The 24,581-nt window shown below is 38.3% G+C and overlaps 1 protein-coding gene across 2 annotated transcripts; it reads left to right on the top strand.

The window, feature by feature from the left end:
• The first annotated feature begins 132 nt into the window (after window positions 1–132).
• On the top strand, window positions 133–20,636 carry LOC109039327 (UDP-glycosyltransferase UGT5). 2 transcript variants are annotated; one of them, XM_072305791.1, is made up of 7 exons: window positions 133–445; window positions 4,609–4,946; window positions 6,641–6,901; window positions 14,685–15,013; window positions 16,125–16,353; window positions 17,052–17,268; window positions 20,137–20,636. In XM_072305791.1, exons 2-7 carry the CDS (start codon window positions 4,697–4,699, stop codon window positions 20,420–20,422), a joined length of 1,572 nt encoding a protein of 523 aa, XP_072161892.1. In that variant the 5' UTR covers window positions 133–445; window positions 4,609–4,696; the 3' UTR covers window positions 20,423–20,636. The 2 variants fall into 2 exon arrangements, with proteins under 2 accessions (XP_072161892.1, XP_072161893.1); XM_072305792.1 differs by having other exon boundaries at window positions 133–617.
• Window positions 20,637–24,581: the final 3,945 nt, after the last annotated feature.

Below are 24,581 nucleotides of genomic sequence, written 5' to 3'. Positions count from 1 at the left end.
GAGGCTGGCTTGACCCATCTTATAATTCCCTGCCATTAAAATGAAATCATTTACAGCACGAGGTGGCTACTTCGACCTTGAGGGATCGCCATTTCATCCTGATGAATGGGAGTGTAAAACGCGGCAGCTCACTTATCATAATCGGTCCTCTCTTCAGAACAGATCAAGCTTTGTTCACGGGTCCACGCGGTAATTGTATTACAGCCAAACTTCGGCGTTTACTGAGTCATAACGTGCGTTTTATGAACTTTGTTTTTATGGGAATGCGTTTTAAGATCAATGATTAAGATTAAATTACTTGACGGCAGTAAGAAATATATTAATGTCGTTATAATACATTATACATAAAACAATTTAATGTGCGTTCGGTGATAAAATAAAATTGGAATTGCAAATCGCACTGCGCATGGATTCAGAGTAAAACATAGTTACATCTTCTTAAATAGTAAGTGTTTTAGTGTATATATACAGTTTTCTTGTGATAAAATTTGTCAGTAACAATCGAAAGAGAGTCTATGTTCACTTACATTAACCGAGCTTTTTGGCTTAATATTTAAATTACCTACCCTCCTGGCACTCTCAATTAGTTTTCCCGCGAGACAAGTAAAGTGCGTTAAGTAAGTAAAGTGAAGTTAAGTTACCTTTTTTACTTCGGCAGCTCTAATGTTAGAATTTTTTAAATCATGTGTACAATCGTTATTTTCTCTGAAATCAGCTTTCAATGGAGTATTAATGTATACAGCCGCACATTCCAAATATAAATCTATATTTTTTTGGGTAGAATTTTGCAAGCTAGTTATATTTTAAAAAAACTATCGGTTTCCAAAACTGAAAGAGAATCCGTCTGAAAATCTCAGCATATTTTAAAATGTCTCTAGTAATTGTGTTATGAATTAATATTTTAACTAATTAGTGATGCATTCAGCGAAATGTTAGATCAATAAAACCAAACCTGACACTTTTTTTTTGAGGAGGAACGATGGTGGTCTGATTTTAAAGGTTCTGCTACTCATTTGTAGCAGTTATAAGCGTCGCAAGTCTCTTTGTTTCCTCTGATTTTAAAAAAAAATTTATGAGTTTTTTCTGTCAGTTTCCGAGTTTGCATTCTAAAAAATTATCACTTAAAGAAAAGAGGATATTTACAATTTGATGTCAAACAAAGATTCCCCTAATTCTTGTTCACTTGGTAAGTCAATGGCCTCATAGTAAGTCACTAGTAAGTAAAAATACAGACAAGTTTTGTTTCACCTAGCACCTGTAATGCCAGGATTAGTAGTGGCGTTTCAGGGCGGTGTTGCGTAACCATAGTTGCCAGATAGTGCTTAGCAATCAGAATTTTCCCCTACTTAAACCCATTTCAACTATACACATGAAATTTGTTTAATATTGGTACACTTTTATTTTTAAGGTGTTGCACATTTTAGCTATTCCTGTTATCTTGAAATCACCCAACAAAGCAAATAAAAGGTAAAAGATGAGGAAAAAGGAAAATATACTAAAAGGAACTAACATAAATTTAAAAACAAAATAAAATTCATAGAAGTTGATTTTAAAAATTGAAACAAAAATAGAAAAATAAATAAAATTAGATTTAATAATTTGCCCAAATAAAACACCTAAAATTAAGATTCAGGTAAGTCTTAAATAAAATTTATAAATTCTAGAAATTTTTTCAACCATGATTACACCACACGTGTAAGCCAAAAGAATTACAGTTCCTCTTATAAATAGCATAAATAATAAAAATCTATAAAAATAAGAGTTAACAATAAAACATTTGTAAACAAACAATTTTGTAATTTGTAAATGTATATTAAATCTATAAGTAAAAAAAAGATATTAATCATTAGCAATAGAGAAGGAGAGGTAGAATAATATATATATATTATATTATTCTTGTGTTAATTCAGTAGCCTCTTAATTTTCTATTAGAAAATATTACTATGTCAGCTTGATTCAATGCTAACTCAATTTTGAGTACGGAAAAATGCACTATAAAGCTATCAAACTCATCGAAGCGGTCAGCACACTTTTAAGGAAGAATATTTTTTTATCTTCAATTCTGCGTGTAGATAAAAGTGCATGAATTTACCGGCAATGCTTACACTTTGAGATCACTAAACAAATTAGGCGTCATTTCTACGGAATAATTTATAGCTTTATCAGTCCGATAACCTCGAGTGTTAAGTATGGTAGATGCTGTACACATACTTTAATTTATTTTTACAAATAAATACAATTCACTGTAAAAATTCAATTCATGAGCCCATAGTTAGAAGGAAAAACGAAGTGGAACATTGTGCCTATTTTATAAAAATTATTGGCTCCGCTCCCATCCTGGTAAGTTCCTTGTTTTGATTGGCACCGCATTTGTCGTGTACCAATCAATATTATTAAAGTCTAAGGCTGCCAGCCCGGGAGACTAATAATTATAAGAGAGTTTCATTATGATGGCACTAATATGACGTATTTCTATTACGTAAGAATTTCACAACCTCATCAGCCTCAGCTGAACAACCAAGAATTACCGAACGCATGTTTATGCTCGCAAACGAATCGCACTGATAAATTTCGATTGAGGAAAACGGAATGAGATACATCTCTACCTTAAAGTTATGAGCGCAGAATGAAGATAATCGAGTGGTCGTGTGTTAAGTATATCCAGTTAGTATGTCACGATGATTATGTAACGATATTCGTAGACGATCCTTGACCTTACTACTTCTTGATCAAAGCCTCCGAAAATCATCATGAGGAAATAATTATTTTTCGAATTTAATTTTGACAGTCCTGGACAGCTCACAATATTCTGCCGTGCCGAGGAAAAACGCCGTATAAACTTACGGGCGTTGCCAAATTTCCTTTGATAAAACACGGATTTCTTGGTAAACTTGTGAATATTTTTCTTCTTATTTTTCAGATAATTTTGTTTGCGATTTCTATTAAAGTTTCTGAAAATTTCAAGATGATGTATTCATAATTTGCCTCAAAAATAAACATATTATTGAAGGAAATTTGGCAACTCTCGAATGTTCATAAGGCGTTCTTCCTTAGCAAGGCAGATTTGGACGTATTTATGCTGAAGGAATTAGAGACGTGTGAGATAGATGGAGTTTGCTCGTGCAAGCTGCATAAGAAACACTGTAAAACGGGGCTTAATTCCTTTCGGCAAAATGGAAAAGTGGGATTTGACATGAAATCAGAAGGAACTAAGCGGCAAAATGTGCGAACTCATGAGCCGTGGGCATGTGACGAGAGCGTTGTGGACAGGGCTCATGAGTTAAAGCACACACCGGTCGAGCCCGATCGTCACAGCTCGCTGACGTCACTGGTGCTTTGATAATTAAAATTAATTCATTCTTATGGACCTCAAGTGACGACCTCCCTCTCCTTCTCTCGTACCCGTCTCTGGTTCTTTGTAGCATAATTACGCCAAATTATGAGAAACGTGTTTCAAATATGGAGGACTCCTCTCAAATATATTTAAGTATCCGTGTATGAGATCGGCAAAATTCGGACCGCAGATCACGATATGAATTTTAAATTAGTCGGAGTTTTTCCTTAATGTATGAGACATCTTGGACGGGAAACGGTGGGAAATGACAGTCCGCGAAGTCACGTGATTTTTCATACGTGGATTACCATTGCTTTTCAAAGTTTTTCTAAGGGAGAAGGGAATGCGAAATACGCGTGTACATCGCTGTTCAGCACCGCATATTGTCACTCGTCTGGTGTAAGTAGAGCGTATCTCATGAGCCCCCAAGAGCTTGGAGTTATATGAATGACAGGGCTCACCTGAAAATGAAGCCACTTTCTCACGTTAGAGAGACGACGAAATGAGAAAAAAAATAATCATGTTTATAAAACTTTAAATAAATAATCACAGGCTGGTGCTGCCCAATAGACTCCTCGCTAAAAATTATACCAATAAGATCTATTCGTTTTGAGGGCAATATACAAACACATCGCTAGAAATTCAACTCTCTTCGCTTAGATATTCTGTCCCAAAAAATACATTATTTTTAAATTTGTAGAAAATGCTGTTTCTGAGCTGTCTTTAAAAGTCATAGAATTTGGAAAAAAATTCCGTTAAATCTTGAATTTCTCTGTCGCAGTGTATAGTTTCTATGATATCAAATATCACAGATTTAATGTTCGTTCTGATAACTGCTGAATTCCGACTCTTAATAACTGGCCAAAAATGTACAGAGAGATTATACCGATCCCTTTACTGTTTATTGGCGTCAGTAAATATTCAACAGACACCAGTAGAATTTTTTCAATTGTTCTCGACTCGTTATTTTTAGCACTTAATCCAACTTTTTGCCCTTTTTTCAAAAATTGCATCGAAAATATGTATACATACTGATACTTTCAAAATATGTACCTATAATAGGTAAAAGTTTAAAAAAAATCAGTTTCACATTAATGTGTGATTGTACATACATGTACATGCTATATAGAATATGAATGGATTATGATAATAATAAAATTAGTGACGATTAGTAAAATACAATTTTATGACACCTGACATGACACCTGAAATTCCCACTCACTTGAAAATATGTTACAAATTTTAATAAAATTAATACTTTTCTTTACTTTCAGTTCGCAGGGACGCATTCCTAAGCGTGCCCTGCATGTGTACTCGGCACACTTCACTTTCCCATAATCTACCGTCATTCTCTAATTGAAAATGCGACCAACATGGAGCTGGGTCATCTTGTCACTCCTTGCGATTGTCCAAGGATCCGTTGGATTCAAGGCTCTCTTCCTATTCCCATTTCCGGCGAAAAGTCATTTTGGTTCTCTCAGCCCCCTCGCCGAGGAACTTGCCCGAAGAGGCCACCAAGTCACAGTTGTTACGCACTTCCCGAAAAAGAACGCACTCTACAAGGAAATTATCATGGACTCCACGGAGTTTCACAAGCAATTTAACGACAATAGTAAGCTATTTATATTTATTTTATATTTATCAGGTTGTTCTCCATCAGTCACAATACTAATATGAAAGTTATTTTTAACCAGACAACTTCAAAATATTATCATTTTTAATGCAATTTTTTTATCAACACTCACAATTAGATAGACTAAGACGAATCGACGCTTCTCATGCTAACATCTCACCCAACATTGGCCACGTATTCAAGGATATTGAAAATACCGCATTGATACAACTATTCGTACTCTATGGACACGCGTGTTGCATACGAAAAAATGGAAGTCGCTCTATTTCTTCAAGGAATGCACAGTTTAGTATCTTGCACGCCATTACGAATAAGCGGCAAGATGAAATTGTCTGATGAAAACCAAGGCAAGACCGCAAGAGGACAGGCAAGGATATTTTTGCATTATTTCACATGTTAGAATATTATACCCCACCGCCACTTCGAGTCGTGACAGCGTGTGGCTGCGAGCATTGTTTAATAGGCTAGAGAGACTGGGGTCGCAGGGCGCCTTCAATATTTAGTACGCAACACGGATGTCCATAAAGCACGAATAGTTGCATGTATTAAGGCGTTATCACTGATATCATTGTCCTATGCTCGGATATCAATGCTGAGGTGTTCAAAAAAAGGCCGTATGAACACTCGAGCGTTGCCAAATCTCCTCCGATTAAATACAAAACCTCGATAAAACTTGTAAACTTTTATTTTTTTTTTTAGTATTCAGAGACCTCTCTGCACAAGTTAATTTGATGATTCTCTAAAAGTTTCAAGGAAATATTTTTCTTACTTTTCTAAAGGTATATAGATTTTATCAGAGGAAAATTTTGTAATTTCTGGATCTTCAAACGTCATTTTCCCCGCCACTGCAAACTTGCTTTGGCGTCAGCTAAGCCTAACACGGGTGGTCTAGGACACCTTGTTCAAACTTAGCAACGCTGTATCATGACTGACTGCTAGAGTGTAGTTTCAATAAAAGTCTCAGTCCCCGAATAACATCAACCGATAAAATTTGGACCCAGAGCATATGAGAGATCAATCAAAGTTGTTTTTTAACAAAACAGCTCCAACAGATGAACATTTTTAATAGTAAAAATGCAAACGTTGTATCGCCGAAACAAGTTGTGAACTTTGACTAACCCAAGGAGACTTGGTCTCATTATACAATTTTGTTTGGGACTGAGTTTAACAAAATCCTGCCCTTCCAAAAAATGGGCACCTTCTTGTTAGGTTATTATCTCATTCATTTCCACATCCACTACACAAAAGTTTAGTTTTTTAGGATTTATTCGTGACTTATAGGGTTATACCCAAGCTTCTCACAATCAGCTCAACACCTACCGAGAAACCATATAGACGTTCTCGCCATTTCTGTTTAAATTAAATCCTTTAGATTCCCGGCAAATTTCTCATTACCATTTGTAGAATTTCCCTTCGATATTTTTTCCTCTTGTTTTTTTATGGCAGAACACCCCGGTCAAAAAAAATAGAGGATAGTTCAATATAGATATACATATTTTACACATTTGTCTTAGAATTTGAGGCTTTAAATTTTATATCTCTCATGTTTCAGATGTAAATATGACAGAATTGGGGACCGCAAATCCGCTGATCTCTCGAGCCTTCATGTACACAATGTTCAATAAATGTTCAAAGAATCTGAGGCTTTAAATTTTATATCTCTCATGTTTCAGATGTAAATATGACAGAACTGGGGACCGCAAATCCGCTGATCTCTCGAGCCTTCTTGTACACCATGTTCAATAAATTCGCAGAGTTGAGCGTCTCGGCAAAGGAAATGCAGGAACTCATATCCTCTAAAGAAGAGTTTGACGTCATCGCGGGGGAGGTCAGCTTCTTCCAGCCTTCTCTCCTCGCTTTCGCTCATAGGTTCCAAGCACCCTTCGTTGACCTCTCTCCTGCAACCCCTTTTACACACGTGTCTAGTTTCATGGGTTTGTTATAAAATTTTACTTTTTCGGCTCTAAATATTACAACAATAATTCATTTCGATCATGTGATCAATTCTCATCAATTCAGTTATGTATACGAGTACGGAAGGTGCGTCAGATCATGGAAGTAGAAAATGACATCATATTCGACGTCATGATCAAACTACTAGTCTAGTTTCTTAATGAAAAAATATAAAAAATCATCGAGATACTTAATGCTCTTCACGGCGCACAGTGGATCGAGTCAAGCAAGAAGGTCGAACATGAAAGGGGTGTATGCAAAATCGACAAAAATTCCCCCCTCATGGATGTTGACCAATTTTCAGTATGTAATTCCTCACTATGAGATACGCCTTTTCCCAAAATTTCAAGGCCTGAAATGAATTTCTTTCCGCGTAGCAGCGTTGCCAAGTTGAAAACTGTCGAGTTCCATATCTTTTGAACGAAATTAGATATTGAGGTGCGGTTTGCGCTAAAATTCTTCAAAAACTGCGTTCTTTTGAAATATGTACTCACTTTGATCGTTTAGGTAATTTAAGATTGCAATGATGCCATTTTTTACACTTTCTTAAGGGTCAATTTTTTTTCAACCCTAGTACATCGTCAAATGCCGGATTCTCGATTCGAAAAAAATACTATTCATTGTATTATTCGTACTTTTCCATTTCTTTTGATATATTATAGCTTCCAGGGAAACGATTGGTAACGGAGATATGATCAATCTAAGTTTACGCTCCGCGCGCGCCGACTGGAATCCGGGCGCCGCTCGCCGCTCTGAGTCGTCTGCACACTCCCTTCCTTCAGCTTCACGTGGTCATTCCTACGTATTTTTTGCGTACTTTCCATTTCTGGCCTTTGAAAAAGGCTCCGATGAATTTTTAGGGGCCTCGCGGTCCATTGTTGTGCCATTTTTTGCTCGTATTTAGGGTTTTTTCCCTACTTTACTCACAAATTCTACTGAAAAACTTAATTTAAACGGAAAACTGTGTGCGTTGAAGGAAAGAACGTAAAGAAAAAATAAAAATTCTTGTATAAATTTTTCCTTCGTTGCCGAATTTTCGAGAAAAATAGTACCAAAGAGCCAAATATTTGAAAAATTGGATAAATCCCCACGCCATGGTTTATGAAAGTGGGGCACAGCTTTCATATTGACGTACCTACGTAACAGATCTTACCTATCTATACAACATATTAAAAAAGCATAGTTGTATTTGGATTCCCACGATCTGAAAATTGTCCGGGATGTCACATTTTGCGGCCTTTTCTTATGTGTAAGGTAGATCTTTTGAATGTTTTTCGACCTTTAGTCATCCTCCATGGAGGTTTATCGTTTGTATTTTTGCTGCTTCTTCCAGGTACACTTTAAATAAGGCAACAAACAACACCCTTGTTTCAGTCCTTTAGTAATTAAAAACCCCAACGATAAGTCCCCATGCGATTTAACCCTAGAAAAAGCCCCACCATAAAATTCCTTAATAGCACTAATTAGTCCCCCACTAAAACCCCTTTTGTTTAAGGCTTCCCAAAGTTTCATCAATGGCACACTGTCGTAAGCTTTCTGGATATCCACAAACACTAGATGTAATTCCTGGCCAACTCCCTTCTTTTTCTCGATGACGTGGATGATGGTAAATAAGTGATCAATCGTTGACCGACCGGCTCTGAAACCTGCTTGCTCTTCCGCTTCATGTTCTTTCCACTCCTCTTCGATTTTTGCTTTCAGGATTTTTCCATACACTTTGCTTAGGGTACCTGCAACCGACAGTCCTCTATAGTTATCACACTCATCTTTTCTACCCTTCTTCTTGCATATAGGTGACACCCAAGACTCTTTCCATTCTGTCGGTACCTTTCCACCGTCCAAGCAATCTTGCATCAGGTATCTCAACCGTTGAAACATCAGCTTGCAGGTTCCACACTTGATCAACTCAGCAGGAATATTTCCCGGACCCGGAGCTTTATCGTTCTTCAGCTCTCGTACGGCCTTTACCACGTCCTCCATATGGATCTCCAAGTTATGATTATCGTTAGTATACTCCAAGCTTACACCTCCATCTTGAAATTCAGGTCGCCTTTCTGTCAGTAAATTTTTAAAATAACCCTCCAGTTTATCAATGGATATCGGAGATATTAAGTCCCGCTTCATGTCCCTTCGCAGCCCTTTCAGCAACTTCCAGCTCTCAGTGCTTTTCCTTCCTCCTACGTACGTGTCTATTTTGTTACAGCTCCTCTCCCAAGATTCGTTCTTTTTCTTGGTTATGAGCCTTCGTACCTGCGTCTGAGCTTTTTTATACGCCTCTTTGTCTTCTGTTTTTTTAGAGGAAAGGAACTGATGATATTTTTTCCGTTTCTCCTGAATCTCCTTCTCAATTTCTTCGTCCCACCAGTAAGGTTTTTCGCTAACTTTCCTATCATCAGCGACACCAAGAGCCTCCATTGCTGCCGAGTGAATTCAATCCTTCAGGAACTGATACTGCTGTTCAGTATCACCGTCCCTTGATTCGCCCAACTTCTCATCCAAGCGCTTTCCATATAAAGCCCTTACACTTGGATGCTGCAAGCTGTCAATATTATAGTTCCAGTTATTATAGTTTGGTCTCCAAGGAGACCAAAAGGAAAATTTACAACGTCATCGTGAAGAGTATCGTAACTTACGGGAGTGAGGTCTGGCAACTCAAGAAAAGAACTGAAGACATGCTTAGGGCAACTGAGATGGACTTTTGGTCGGCGGCGGTCTGCTGGCATCTCAAGAAGAGAGCGTATCCGCAATATAAAAGTACGCGAGATCATGGGTGTGGAGAAGGACATCGTGCACGATGTCGCATGACGACGTGCATCAGGTCCAAGCAGTTGGTCTGGTATGGACATGTGCGAAGTATGGCAGACGACCGGTTGCCCAAGCAGGTCTTCGATTGGGTTCCTCCCGGAAGGCGACGGCGTGGACGTCCTGTGAAAGGTTGGCGACAAGGGGTGGAGGAAGAGATCAGAAGGTGCCAATTGCCTGATGATCTTTGGGAGGATAGGGGACAATGGCGATTGGGCGTCGCAGAGCGCGAGGCGGCGCTATAAAAGCGACTTTATGTATGTATTTTTGCTGCAATTTTCATTTTTGGCAGTATAAATTGCTTGTGATGAATTTTAAAGGGCCTAACGATTCATTGTTGCCATTTGCCGAAATTATAAACTGGAACTGGAACAAAAAAAGAAAATAACAAATCGAAAATTTCATATTAGACGCTTGGAAAAAAAAGAGAAACAGAAGCTACAAAAAAAAAAAAAAAAAAAAAAAAAAAAATTGAACTGTTACTTTTGACAAAAAAAGGAAAATATCATTCTTCATTAAGAAGGTCGCTTCGATTTTCATTTCTTCCTTTCGCACTCCGTGAACGGGGCATCCAAGAGAGAAAAATGAATTTTTCTTTCCCGCTTGTTTCCAGCTTGTTTTTAAATTGCGAATTACTAAGGCTTTAAAGTTTCACCATTGACATTATTTTTACGTGGAAGATCACAAATGCAGTCGTTCGCGCTATCCCTTGAAATCGGGTGCCATGTTGATATGCATTTGCGTCTGTTTTTCAGGGGATGCCTCTACTATCTCACTTCACAAAAATAGTGAACAGATTCACTTAGTTTGAACAAATAAGTCGATCACCTTAAAGTCGCTGCAATTCACTGTAACAATACTTTGCGGTGTTCTCTGACAAAGATGCTCATCTTAATTGCTCCGGTAAAAGTTACAAAACTTTACAACGCCTAAAAAGCGAGGGGAACCAAACGATAGATGAGACTGAGGAAAAGAAATCAACGCAACACCACAGTCATTATTCCGTGAAGGTACCTTCCAAAGCCAAAGAATTGTACGGGTTCCTCTTTTTTGGGTGAACGACCAGCCCAGAAGCAGGGTTACTGACTTAACAATTCCCTTAAGAGTCATCACAAAACGGTGGAACGCAACAAAAGTTGCCGATTCAAAAAAGGGAAGGCGAATTATTTGCTAAAAGAAAATGAGAGAGAATAATTTCGATTAGGTTCAAATTTTAGCGTCGTGTTCTCACGACCCTTGTTGAAAGAAATAATAAACAAAAACAAGTCCACGTGAAGCCAAAATTGTTATAAAAAAAATCAAAAGTTCATTTAAAAATTATAAGGAAATTTTAAAAAATGGAGACTTACAGTTTTTTAGACTGGACTATTAATGTCAGCCATACCCCGAGCACGTCGTAGAGTTTTTAGCTCCGTTTTTACAGCTTGATTATGTGCCTTTAATTTTGTGCACCATTTCACTAAGAAAAATACTATCGCAGCAAGAACAACCAAAAATAAAATAAGATTCTGAATCAAATCTTGCGTAAAGGTAAAAATGTACCATTTATTATTAGAATCGTTTACTGAAGAGTTAACGTCGTTGCTTGCAACTCCCATTTTTTAAAAAGAACAATTGAGAAAAAAAAAATTTAAGGCAAAAATCACTAGAACTGAACCCGTTGGCTAGAGAAGGAACGATAACTAAAAATACGAGAGCAACTCTTTGAATAGCGGAAATCGTAAATGAGTTCCCTTCTTCGTATTTTGTTATCACAATCCTTACTCGAGAATAAGTCCACGTAGAACGAAGAATTAAGAAAAAAAGTATGACTCAAAAATTTCAGTCTTTTTCAAGAGAATAAGTCGTAAAGGGCTCGTAGAACTTTTTTAATTTGGATACATGAACGACTTCCTCTGTTGCTTTATTGAACTTCTCCATGTTGATGACATAATTCAGATCATTCATCCTTTTCACAACGTTATAAGGGCCAACATATTTTCGGCTTAACTTTTTATTTTTATCTTTTGGGACATTATCATTCAAAAGTAGAACTTTATCGCTAGGTTGAAAAATAATTTGTTGCCTCTTCTTATCAAAATTCTGTTTTTGATTGTTCTGCGCTTTTAGTAAAATTGTCGGTAGAGTCCTTCGAACATTCGAAGATGATTTCAACAAGTGTGGAATATTACGTAAAGTGGTTGGAAAATAGGGTAGCAATAACCGTTTCTGATTATGATAAGCTATAAAGCACATTATTGCCTGCGAGACCTTGCATAGCGTTATCATTCGTTAGAAAAATATGTAACTCCTCTTTCCTTTGCTGTAAGCCTAAAATCATTAAGTTAATGTTATTTAGAGCATTTGACAGTTGAAAAATCTCTTTATCAGAATTACTAATCAATTTTAATTTGAAAACAGCGAAGTTTCGGAAGATTTTCATCTAAGAATTTCATAAGTCTTACATTTGATAATCAAATCATATATAACCAATCTTTCCGTCAATTTATTTAAACGACTGTTCTCATTTTTGAAATCTCTAAAATATTCCAAACTGTAATGATCAGACAAGAGAATGAATTTATGATGATTGAATTTCTTAATGGGTCAAGAAATTGTCAAAATGTTCGAAAGACTCTAAACTCCTCGTAATTCTAGACATGTTGCAGACCAAGAGGGGGGGGGGGGGGGGAATTTACTTTTAAAAACAATGTTTAAGGGCGAGCGGCGCCCGGATTCCAGTCGGCGCGCGCGGAGCGTAAACTTAGATTGATCATATCTCCGTTACCAATCGTTTCCCTGGGAGCTATAATATATCAAAAGAAATGGAAAAGTACGAATAATACAATGAATAGTATTTTTTTCGAATCGAGAATCCGGCATTTGACGATGTACTAGGGTTGAAAAAAAATTGACCCTTAAGAAAGTGTAAAAAATGGCATCATTGCAATCTTAAATTACCTAAACGATCAAAGTGAGTACATATTTCAAAAGAACGCAGTTTTTGAAGAATTTTAGCGCAAACCGCACCTCAATATCTAATTTTGTTCAAAAGATATGAAACTCGACAGTTTTCAACTTGGCAACGCTGCTACGCGGAAAGAAATTCATTTCAGGCCTTGAAATTTTGGGAAAAGGCGTATCCCATTGTGAGGAATTACATACTGAAAATTGGTCAACATCCATGAGAGGGGAATTTTTGTCGATTTTGCATACACCCCTTTGTGAGAAAAACTGATTTGATGTTTATTTTGTCATATTTTAAATTTTTAGCGGTGCTTCTGAAGGAAAATTTCACTAGGAAACCAATCAAACCACTTATTGAAGCTCAAAATTTTTGTTTGAACGGAGAAACTTTTGTATTTTACGTCTGTGATATGGTCCGTTCTTGTCTCTTCACCTGGTATACGGGTCCGAGTAAGCGAATTGCCATGTATGGGTCCTGCAACGGACCGCATCGCTATTACACAACATCGTCGTGATATTCATACAAAGATCTCGTGCTTCCGGAGATAATTTTAACATCACGATTATATAGTTTTTTAGTGGTGTATTATCGGATGAAGGAAGAAAAGCTGCAAAAAAAGTGCTTCCTGGAACGAGACAAAATGGACAGAGTATGTAGCATCGCGGCCAAGATATTGGACTCCATGCCCATCCTTGATATACTTGCCTGCTCATCTCGTCGAAGATCTTGGACTCCATGCTCATCGCTAAACTTCTCACTTCTTTTCTTGAGCATGGAGTCCAAAAGCAAGCAGACCTCCCTTGGTTTTAAAGTTCATCGTGATAGAACATCGTATATACTTTGCTTATCTAATCTAACTTGAACTAACTTAACCTAACCTAACCTAACCTAACCTAAACCTAACCATACCTAACCTAACCTAACCATTTTTTTCGAGGACACATTTTTTCGCCTTTATTTCACAAAAATTGTCCTAATACATGTTTGGACCCTTTGCTCGTGTATTGTCAGAGAATACCTGCATACCACAATTTTGGACGCTATGCTCACTTCGATTTTTCGAAAAAATCATCCCTCGTTAAAGTGAGCATGGAGTCCAAGATCTTGGACGTGATGAGCAACCGAACATATATAGCTGAGCATGGAGTCCAATATCATGGACGCGATGCCACATTACCAATGGGCATCCAGTTAAAGGGAGACAATAAGTGGTTTTACAAAGGTTGAGGGAGTGTTAGCTTTCCGAAGGACTTTGGCAGGATGGGAGACTGTGATTATGAGGCGTCGCATAGTGCTATAGAAGGGGCGGCTTTTCGACCTGTAATTAGTACACTCTTCCAGTAACCTATATAACAGAGTTGAACATGGGGAAAAATAACGTACAGTACGCTAGGTGTACTTTTTTGTGTACAGAGACATGGGGAGAGGCGAAGAATAGGAGTATTTTATTCATCAGGGAGTCTACACTTTGTAAGGGATCAAGCATTAATTTTGTTAATTAATTAAATGTTTTAATTAATTTTTTTAAAGCAAGGAATTTTCCCTATGAAAAAAGATAAATAAATGAACCAATAAAATAACGAAAACATCCAAGGCACATGAGACTCACTTTGCAATTTTCAAATGTTTCTATCAAATCATAGTTTCGCTAGGGAAGCAACTTCTAAAAGATTGATTTAGTGGCTACATTTTCCGATAAATCTGCATTTGAATAATCGAAATCCAATCGGCCCATATTAAATTTTGATAAGTTTTGCTGCAATTTGAAAGCGCGGTAAAATTAAAACAGCTAATCATATGCTTGCATTTTTTGAGATACATACATAAAGTCGCGATTATAGCGCCGCCTCGCGCTCTGCGACGCCCAAATTTTTTGAGATTGAGATTATATTTTCGTCCATAATTAAACCAACGAGTAACGAATACATCGATCTAGTCGAATGACGTAGTCACTACAAACCAGTCTATAGAGGAACATATATTATTCTTCAATGAGATTTGTATATGTGTTTCAGGTAATCCATTTTCCTTCTCTTACATTCCGGACAGCTTACTAACACTGAGTGATAGTATGAGTTTCCTCGAGAGACTGGAAAACACAGTAAATGGTTTATGGGATTTGGCGTGGTTCAACTGGTATTTCGTCCCTGCTCAAGATGCCATTATCAAAAAGCACTTCAAGTATCCGGGAGTGGAAAAAATACCCTCCGTGTCGGAACTGATCAAGAATATCTCCTTGTCACTAGTCAACTCTCACTTTTCTATTGGTTACTCGCGACCATTCTCTCCGAACATGGTCGAGATAGCAGGGATGCATTTAAAACCGGTTCAAAAATTACCTAAGGTTAGTTTCGTTTTTCATCAAAGAAAATATGCACGAAAAATTGTTTGTCAATGGACCGCACTTCTTCAGTGCGGTCCATTGACAAACAGAGGTCCATTGACAAACAACTTCAAAAAGAGGTAGAAATTTTTCCTCCTCTTCTTTTTTTAGTAGCGGATAGGAACAATTGCATATCTTATTATGCAACAGAAGGTACATGCTACAGAGATGCATAAGGGGTAATGCATATTACCTTGATTATGCTGTACAAAATAATTCAACGAAAGCACCTATTTCGATGTAAAATTTACGAACCTTGAATTCGTATATATTTTTGAAGTATGCCTTTCCGCAGCAACTAGTGATAAAAAAAAATTCAAAAATATACAAAATATAATTTTTCATCCAATAATATTTACATTTTCTCCTGTTTTAAAAGGTGCGACCGGGTACTTTGTTTATTTTAGAGATTTTAAATTTCATTTCAATTGGTATTCAACTAGGGATGGATGCGGTTCTTTTAGTTGTGATGTAGCCTTGCCTGTTACCTGCGATTTTTGAATTTTGTATATTATTGAATACACATTTTTACAATCGGATTAGCATTTCTCTATGAGCTGGATACTTAAATGCTGAGTAATACTGCTGATAAAGAGGTGGTTTTATTCACAGAGATAAGGCAAGAATGCTTCCGTGCTAAGAAAGAACGCCGTATGAGCCTGCAGGCGTTGCCAAATTTCCTTTGGCAGATCTCAAATTTTCGGGGGAATATTGTAAATATTTTCCTTCTCATTTTTCAGCGAATTTAGAATTTAGAATTTAGATTCAGGGAAACATTCATAGCAGAACTGTGGGCTAAGTCACTTACTACTACACAGAACTACGGTGTATAATCATAGCAGCATTGAAAGTCTCATACGCCCTTTTACCGAAAAAAAGCCTCAATTAAGATAATTACACTCCTAAAAAGTAACGAAACGTGGTCTCCCATAAAACATAAAAAAATAAAAAAAAACTTTTGAGACATGCAATATCCATAACTAATTTTGCATGATCGTCTGATATATAATCATTGTAATTAGATCACCATAACTGATTTAACAACCGTGCATATCTTAATGCGAACTTCCAGGATTTACAAGGATTTATGGATGCAGCCGAAAATGGAGTCGTTTACTTCAGTTTGGGTTCGGTTGTGAAGGAGGAGGACATTGGAGAGGGCAGACTTTTAGCTATTGCTGACGCCCTGAAAAGGCTTAAACAGCGGGTCATTGTTAAAGTAGGAGCTGCGGCTGCAAAGTATTTTGAGGGCGCCAAAAATTTGCACATCCTATCTTGGGCACCGCAACAGGAAATATTAGGTAAATGCTTTTGTAAATTAGGTTCTTTCAATTAGTATAAGTAAGGTATTGAAGTTTTGAAAGATTTCCATAAAATGATCAAGACACTGTCATTTATCTTAACATAATAATGTCACTGGGATGCTATAGGATACTATCACACATATTTCCCCTGATTTTCGGTTCTATTTTAATATATTAATGCATCCATCGTCAAAAATACATTCCAGAACGTCACAAATTATTATTAACTGAACGCATTGTTTTCATCGTAAAATTTTAAGGAGAGTACGGAATTGATGCGCATATAAACTGAAAGTGAAACTGCAAAAACGCAAAATGCAAATTGTATCTCGGTTTGCGATGGGGCAGTCTCCCTGTCATAATTTAATTTATAATTGAAAAACATACTCAACGTTGTTTCTTGAAAACCTCCCTGTTTCTTTTTTCTGTTTGCAATAGTCTATTGCAATATTCTACCACGATATTGCAATTTCAAGCAAAAGTGATGGTTTTCCCCCTCCGATTCAGTGAAATAGGGACGATGATTTTGAGTAATCGCAAACGAGATACGTGTATTTGCAGTTTCATCGTCGAAGTACATAAATGTGGCGTTTTCAACTGATAGAATAGGTACTGCGATAAACTAGTGAATGACTGCTTAATTTTATGGCTATCCTGGAGCCTTTTCTAATTTTAAATAATATGTCCCTCTCCAGCTCATCCCAAGTTGCTCGTTTTCATAACCCATGGTGGCTACAACAGCTTGATCGAGGCAACCCGAGCGGGCGTCCCGGTACTGGGTCTTCCTGTGTTCGGAGATCAGCCGAGAAACATTCGATTCTACGAGACCCGGGGTATAGGCAAAGGACTGGACCTTGGCTTCACAGCCGATCAGTTTTATGACTCCATCATGCATATCATCACCACGCCCTCGTAAGTTCTTAATTTGTATTCCATTCAGGATGGCGAAATTTCATGAAAAATAAAATCTTGAAACGCGTGAAATATCTCATGAAAAGTCAGAAATTTGTGTGAAAGCTATTGAAAAACACCGATTCCTTTTCATGTTCACTAAAGGTAAAAGAGGTTGTTCCAAAAACGCCGATTTTGGCCCCCCCCCTGGATTCGGCCCAAACTTTGCTCAGATGTTGTACTAAGTGTCCCCGACGCTTGGGCAAAATTTCAGCCCTCTCGGATAATTAGGGGGGAGGGGGCAGGGGGCAAAGTTGCAATTTTTTTAAAACGTTAAAAATCGATATCTCGCGAACGGTTTAAGTGTAAGTGTTGCGGTTTGCGCTAAAAAACGTTAAAAACTATTCTCTACAAGAATATTAATGCAGTTTGCAAGGTTGCGTAATTTATCGCGGTCATAAATCGATTTTTTCGATTTTGAAGGTTCGACTTTTTTCGTTTTTCGTCTCTCCTCTCCAGGCGATCGTTGCTACGTGAATGAAAACGGTTGAGGTGATTCTCCATGAAATTCTGCATCTGCTACACTTTGTTTGACCTTGGGGAAACGATTCGTTCGTGAGTTATAGCGATTTTTCTGCGCGTTACCGGTTACGCGCGGGCGGCATATCGGCGGCGCTCCATCCCGCACGGGCGAGGCAGAGGTTGTTTCACCGCTAGGGCCTTGTATTCATGCTGTAGGCTGTAACTATCGATATTTTCTCCTCCCCCCACCCTTCCCCTCCAATAAATATTGTTTTAATACTTCGTTATACAGGGTGTCCCAGACCATCCGTAACAGGTATTTTTCTCGGTTGGTTTAGGTAGTACGAAGTGGGGGACCGCGGGGTTATATAGGGAATTGACCCAAGGAATCCGAATTTCACGGTCCCGAAAACCCCCATGCCCCCCCTTGGGAGGTAGGTGCCCCCTTGGGGTCATGATCCCAAAAGTCGGGAGACATTGTGCCTCCCCTTTTTACGCCCCGAGGGTGGCTAGGGGGGCCTCGGGACCATAAAAATCGGATTCCCTGGGGTCGATTACCCGGGAAATCATCTTTCTCGGAGGGTCTACGTCAATTTGCGCCCAAAAATGATCTCTTCAAAACGGGGACATCGGCCTCCTCCATAATTTCCCTTTGGTCGAAAATTGACGTAGATTCTCCGGAAAAAGAAGATTTCCGGGTAATCGACCCCAGGGAATCCGATTTTTATGGTCCCGAGGCCCCCCTAGCCACCCTCGGGGCGTAAAAAGGGGAGGCACAATGTCTCCCGACTTTTGGGATCATGACCCCAAGGGGGGCACCTACCTCCCAAGGGGGGGCATGGGGGGTTTCGGGACCGTGAAATTCGGATTCCTTGGGGTCAATTCCCTATATAACCCCGCGGTCCCCCACTTCGCACTACCTAAACCAACCGAGAAAAATACCTGTTACGGATGGTCTGGGACACCTGTATAACGAAGTATTAAAACAATATTTATTGGAGGGGAAGGGTGGGGGGAGGAGAAAACCTGAAACTCTCCTGAAACCTGAAACCTGAAACCCAACCTCTTTGTGGCTTTCTTCTATTTTTGTGTTTTCGAGTGCGAGTGGCATACTCTAGCCCCTAAAAATATGAAATATTTCACAGCCCTGTGAATTTTTATGAAATATTTCACTGAAATTTCAAATCTTCCATTTCTTTCTTACGTTTCATGCCACACTGGTTCCATTTCCCATATTGATGACCTGTAATAATACTAACCGAACTTTTCCTGCCAAAAGGAGTAGAGGGTCTTCTCAAATCAGACATCTTACAACATCGTTTTGCGCAGGAAGAAACTCTGCACAAATCATATTCACCTCGGAAATATTTCACCTCGTAACTCTAAAAATCTTACCCACTGTTACGTGACGTGCTCGATTTAAAGTGTAGATTTTCAGCACGTTTATAGACAAGTTTGCATTTACATTTAAAATATGAAAGTTCATAAAATCCATAAAAAAAAATTTAACTCTAAAGAAAGAAATCAACTCATATTTTTTGCTCTCTAAATAGAGGAAATTGAGCTATGAATTCGCGGCGAAGTTTCAATTTTATGGCAACAACTATCCAAATGCGCATAGTTTGATAAGACTTTTAAATACAGCTGCTTATCTTATATCATTTGAGTGGAACGGAATTAGGGCTTAACTTGAGTATTTTCCATCGGCGCTCGTCGCGCACGCAATAACAAAAAAAAATTATTACTGTTGAGTAGTATGTACTCAATATTGAAAAGACATAGGCGGTTGCCAAAGAAAAAAGGTAATAATCACCTATAAGCTATTTCATTTCCGGGGTTTTTAAAGTTTGGACTTTTGAGCATCAGCGAATGCTATTTTTAGACCAGTATTACATCGACGGAGAGGCTGAAACAATACGTATCTCCATTGCGGTGTATCAAAATCTCCGATTCTTTTTTATTTGTTAAAAGAAAACTAAACCCCTCTTGCTTAGTTGCGCTAAGGATGTAAAACAAAAAACTGAAAGGTAGATGCAGAAAAAATTATAAGTTACTTGGTTGCTTGTATATTCATATACTTATTAATATTCATTAACAAATTGTGTATGTCCTATAAATAAGGAAGCTCACTACAACTAATTTTAAAAAAAGAAGCAAAAAAGCAATGAATCCGCAGGCAATAGCGCCTCCTCGTAAATGCACAATCTGAGAAGGACAGGTCAATGTCGATTCGTATTTTTCACTATGATGTAGTTGATATTGATCGAGAATCTAAAAAGCAATTATCTTCACCCCTATCATATTCCTTAATTTCGTTATATGTTATGACAAGAGATCAATTCTTTTAAACGTTGTTCTTCTATTTAGTTACAGAGAAAATGCGAAGGAAATTTCTAGAAGGACACAGGATCGACCGATGAGTCCACTGGACACCGCTGTTTTTTGGGTGGAGTATGTTGTGCGACACAAAGGGGCCCACCACTTAAAACCAGTCTCTGCCAATTTACCCCTCTACCAGTATGCACTGTTGGACATCATTGTTGTCTCACTCCTGGCAGTTTTCCTTGTTTATAAATTAATTTGTAAACTGTATCGACTACTGTGTGGCACCAAAAAGACGAAAAAAGAAGGTGTCATAAAGAAGACTAATTGAAGACTCAACTAATATAATTTTACTGTGATATAAAAAGTTGATAATATGTTGAAGGCATAAGATCCGACATTTTTTACTGACGTCGAATGACTATTTTATATTTATTGTTGTTTTAAAATACTGTGATAAAAAAATTCTCCTTTAATTCTTAATTTTCTCCCTCCCCTCATCTTCAATAAGAAACATAATAATTAAATTATGTAACACAAAGACATTTACAATTCGTTGATTTTTTTTACAATGACCGTAAAATGCCCATTTAATTTGTAATTTTTGAATAGTTTTAGATTACAGTAACAAATAACTGCTTTAAAATCCCATCTAAATTGTATCATTTTTTAAATAATATTCTTTGGATTTCCTCCAAAAACCAGTTTGACTTAAAAGAACTAAAAATTGTAAAGCCAAGAACATTGATGGAGGACACGAACAAGGGTGTGCGTGGTTATGGTGAAAAGTCGTCGTATTGAGAGAGCATTCAAAAATCATACAATGGCATCTACTAAGCGCAAGTTGTGAGTAGCGAGAGTGGTACTTTGAAAAAGCATGCGAATTAGCTCTCCCAAATTTCTTCCAAACTTTTCTTGTGCAGTTTTGTTGTTGGGCAAAATGTTTTTACGGATCTGAGTGTTTCCTTGGAAATTTTAAAATCGCGTAGTGCGAAAAAAAAAAAATAGTCGTAAGTTGCGACGGTTGAGCACAGGAGAGAATTTCATGAGCTGCCACCCACCCGCGGACACTATGGTCCAAAATTGAATAGGAAGAAATAAGTCAGATAGTGACTGAAAGATCACGAAAGTTTCGTAACAGATGTTTTTTAAGTCTCTAATTTCGAATTTGATGTCAAGTTGCCTACAATATAACACCCTGACCTATAAATTGTGGTCAAGATTATGACACGCTGCGGCGCGGCGTGCTGCCAGCCCGGAACGCGCACTGACGCCTACAAACCTAAGGGGATACTTCAAGCAATGCTCAAAACGCGCACTGACGCCTACAAACCTAAGGGGATACTTCAAGCATTGCGCAATGCGTGAAGTAGCCCTTTAGGTTTGTAGGCGTCAGTGCGCGTTTCACGCAGGCAGCACGCCGGCCGCGGCTCTGCCGGCGGGCGGGTGGTGACCTATTTATTGCAGGGAGAGCTCCCTGGCGGAGAAACTCGTGTATCGTGTACTTTTTTTTTTTTTTTTTTCGACTTTTAAAATTACACACTGGTCGTATGTCGTTTTTTGCGAACTCTCAACGCTAGATGAGGTGTAATAATGAATGCCATGCACACTCCACGCCGGGGAGGCTCATGAAATTCTCCCATGTGCTCTGTCGTAAGTCGCGAGGAGCTGAGCGGTATTTTGAATTTTGGCGCGGATCCGACGAGCTCAACTGCTCTGTCAGCCACTACATGAACTCTTGAGCTTGCAGCCTGCGTTTTATTGAGCATCCGACAGATGTCACTACTAGTCGCAGTGCTAGCTTCAAATATTCAACATTGAATTGAAGAGACATCTCTTATATGAAACCTGTGCCTATGCTATACTGAGACTGGGAACCACATGATACTTCTGTTCAGTGGCGACTTGGGGGGGGGGGGGGGGAGGCGGGAATACTGCTAAGTAAGAGCGAGACATCTCTCATCTACGAAACTTTTTGTTAATGGGTCAATTTTTCGGCGAGGAAAGCTCAAAATTGCTCGTAAGACATCCTAATTATTCAAGATTTTGACCTATGTCCTGCGTGACCCCGAATTTTGACCATTTTTTATCCATATATTTCAAATTTTAATTTTTTTAAATAATTTTTTATGCTTCAAAAATTCAAGGTCCTGTGTTCAAGCATTCTGAATTTGGACGCTGCATTCCTGTTGGCAGGTCACAAGTAGAATGGAAATAAAGGTGAATGTACAGCAGCAACACGTTCGTATTCAAAGGTCATTGACTTTCCGATCCATGATTTTAAATTTTGTATTCCAGTCAGCAAGTGCGAGCGGGTATGACCACTTTCAAAAAGAGACGGAAAGATGTGTGGTCTCCATAACGCCTTCATTTAGTAGAGCATGCAATTCTATTCCATGACGCCCGAATAGTTGCATCATTCAAGCCATTCGTGGCGTGTTCTTACGCGGAGTATAAGGAGACAACTGGTTGAAAAGTGGTAAAAGTCTACGATGACTAATAAAATTAGGTCTTTTTATGAGAAATCCTCTGACATAACCCTTCACTGCATCGCGTTACCACATGGCAATAGCAATTGAGGACACCGCACCAAGAACAGCCTATAGGCGTATAGGTCGTTATTACGCCCATCTGCTTTACGGATTCTACGTACCCTGAACTATGCTGTGATAGCGATAGAATATACATAGGTCACGGCTCGAGGTCTAAAAACCTTTTTTTTCCGAGTCAAGTCAGGCCTCTGGATCGATGGGTGCAAGAACGACCTATAAACGGGCCTATAAGGTGCTAGTTACCCCTTCCTTTACTCACTATCGATATTCTTTCATTTTGCGTTAATCATGCGTGATTAAAATGATTTATACTTCATATTGCCACCAAAATGACTGTTGGGCGTACTTAATAATGGCTTATAAACAGCGTTTTTAAATTAAATATATGAGAGTATGAACCCAGAATGTATCGCAAAATCTACCGGCATCCTTCAAGAGAAGGGTTAGGTCACACAAAAACACCAAAACAGGGTACCTGAATAGAAAAGTCTGCGCAGTACATCAAAATCAAAACTTTAAATGCGTTTTTCTTAAAACGAGGTTTCCAGTTATTAGTCCAGGCGCCTGGTAAGTCTACCTGGAATTTTGGGTACAAAGTGATTTTTTTGGCTCACTTTATGTTTTCTGGGTCGCTGAATCCGAATCTGAAGTTTCCTACCGCGTATCTTGTGAGCATTTTCTACCACTTTGAAAAAATGGCCGAAAAAGGCCTTTTTTTGCGGTTTTTTTTTATATAGCGGCCACGCATGAGATAAAGTCCCGGATTCAGTTAATGTTTTCGATAGCTGACAAAATTTGGAAGAAAATAGTATATGAATATGCTAGATTTGCTCAAAAATTGAGGAACCTCGGATTTCGGAACTTTGGAACGCTTCGGAACTTGGCTGACCGCGGCGAGCCGGATCGCGCGTTGACGGGTGCGCCGCGAAAACGTGAATAGGCGCGATGTTCACGATGCTGTATCTTCCTCAATTTTTAAGCAAACCAAGCATATGTACACACCATTTTCTTCCAAATTTTGTCAGCTATTCAAAACATTAACTAAATCCGGGACTTTTTCTCATGCGTAGCCGCTACATAAAAAAACCGGAAAAAAGGGCTTTTTAGGCCATTTTTTCAAAATGGCGGAAAATGCTCACCAGATACGCGGTAGGAAACTTCAGATTCGGATTCAGCGACCCAAAAAACATTAAGTAAGCCAAAAAAATCGTACCCTGCGTACCCAAAATTCCAGGTAGCCTAATTTTTAGCTACCAGGCGCCTGGACTATATAGGCTGTTCTTGGTGCGGTGTCCTCCATTGAAATAGCCTCCATACACGCTAGGCTTGTCGATTTCCTTTGACATTTTTGCAGCGGTGAATGCATAGCTGAAGTGCGCTCCACCTAGAATTGTATTTAGCAAATGGGTGGTTTTTATTCGAGGATTAAAAATAAACAAGAGGTACGGAACAAAACAAAAGAATATGAACTATATAATGGACCGTAGGTTGATTTAAATTTCTGACCGAACTGTTTTCTAACTCTTCAGTCAAATTAAACACAAATTTATTGAGTTGCATTAGCTCGTAAAATCAGTCATTCTATTGATTTTGTGCTCCAATTTCTTGCGAAACTACGAACCTGATATCAAAACTGGCTGTTTTGAAAACGCCTTCAAATGCGGCGTGATACCTCACGCATTCCGGAGAGTTCAAATAGTTGTATCATTGCGCCTTAGAAATGTGACGGTAGATTACAATTGAAATAGCCTCCATTCACGCTGGGCTTGTCAATTTCCTTTGACATTTTTGTAGTCGTGAATGCATAGCTAAAATCCGCTTGAGTCAGAAGTGTATTCAGCAAATGAGTAGTTTTTATAGGAGGATTGAACACAAACAAATGGTAGGAATTAAAACATAATAATAAGAACTTTACAAAACGATAATCCGGGTATCGGA

This window comes from Bemisia tabaci, unplaced genomic scaffold (genome assembly GCF_918797505.1).
Source record: "Bemisia tabaci unplaced genomic scaffold, PGI_BMITA_v3".
Classification (NCBI taxonomy): domain Eukaryota; kingdom Metazoa; phylum Arthropoda; class Insecta; order Hemiptera; family Aleyrodidae; genus Bemisia; species Bemisia tabaci.
The sequence above is the reverse complement of the archived record's forward strand: the minus strand, read 5'-3'. Positions and strand labels throughout refer to the sequence as shown.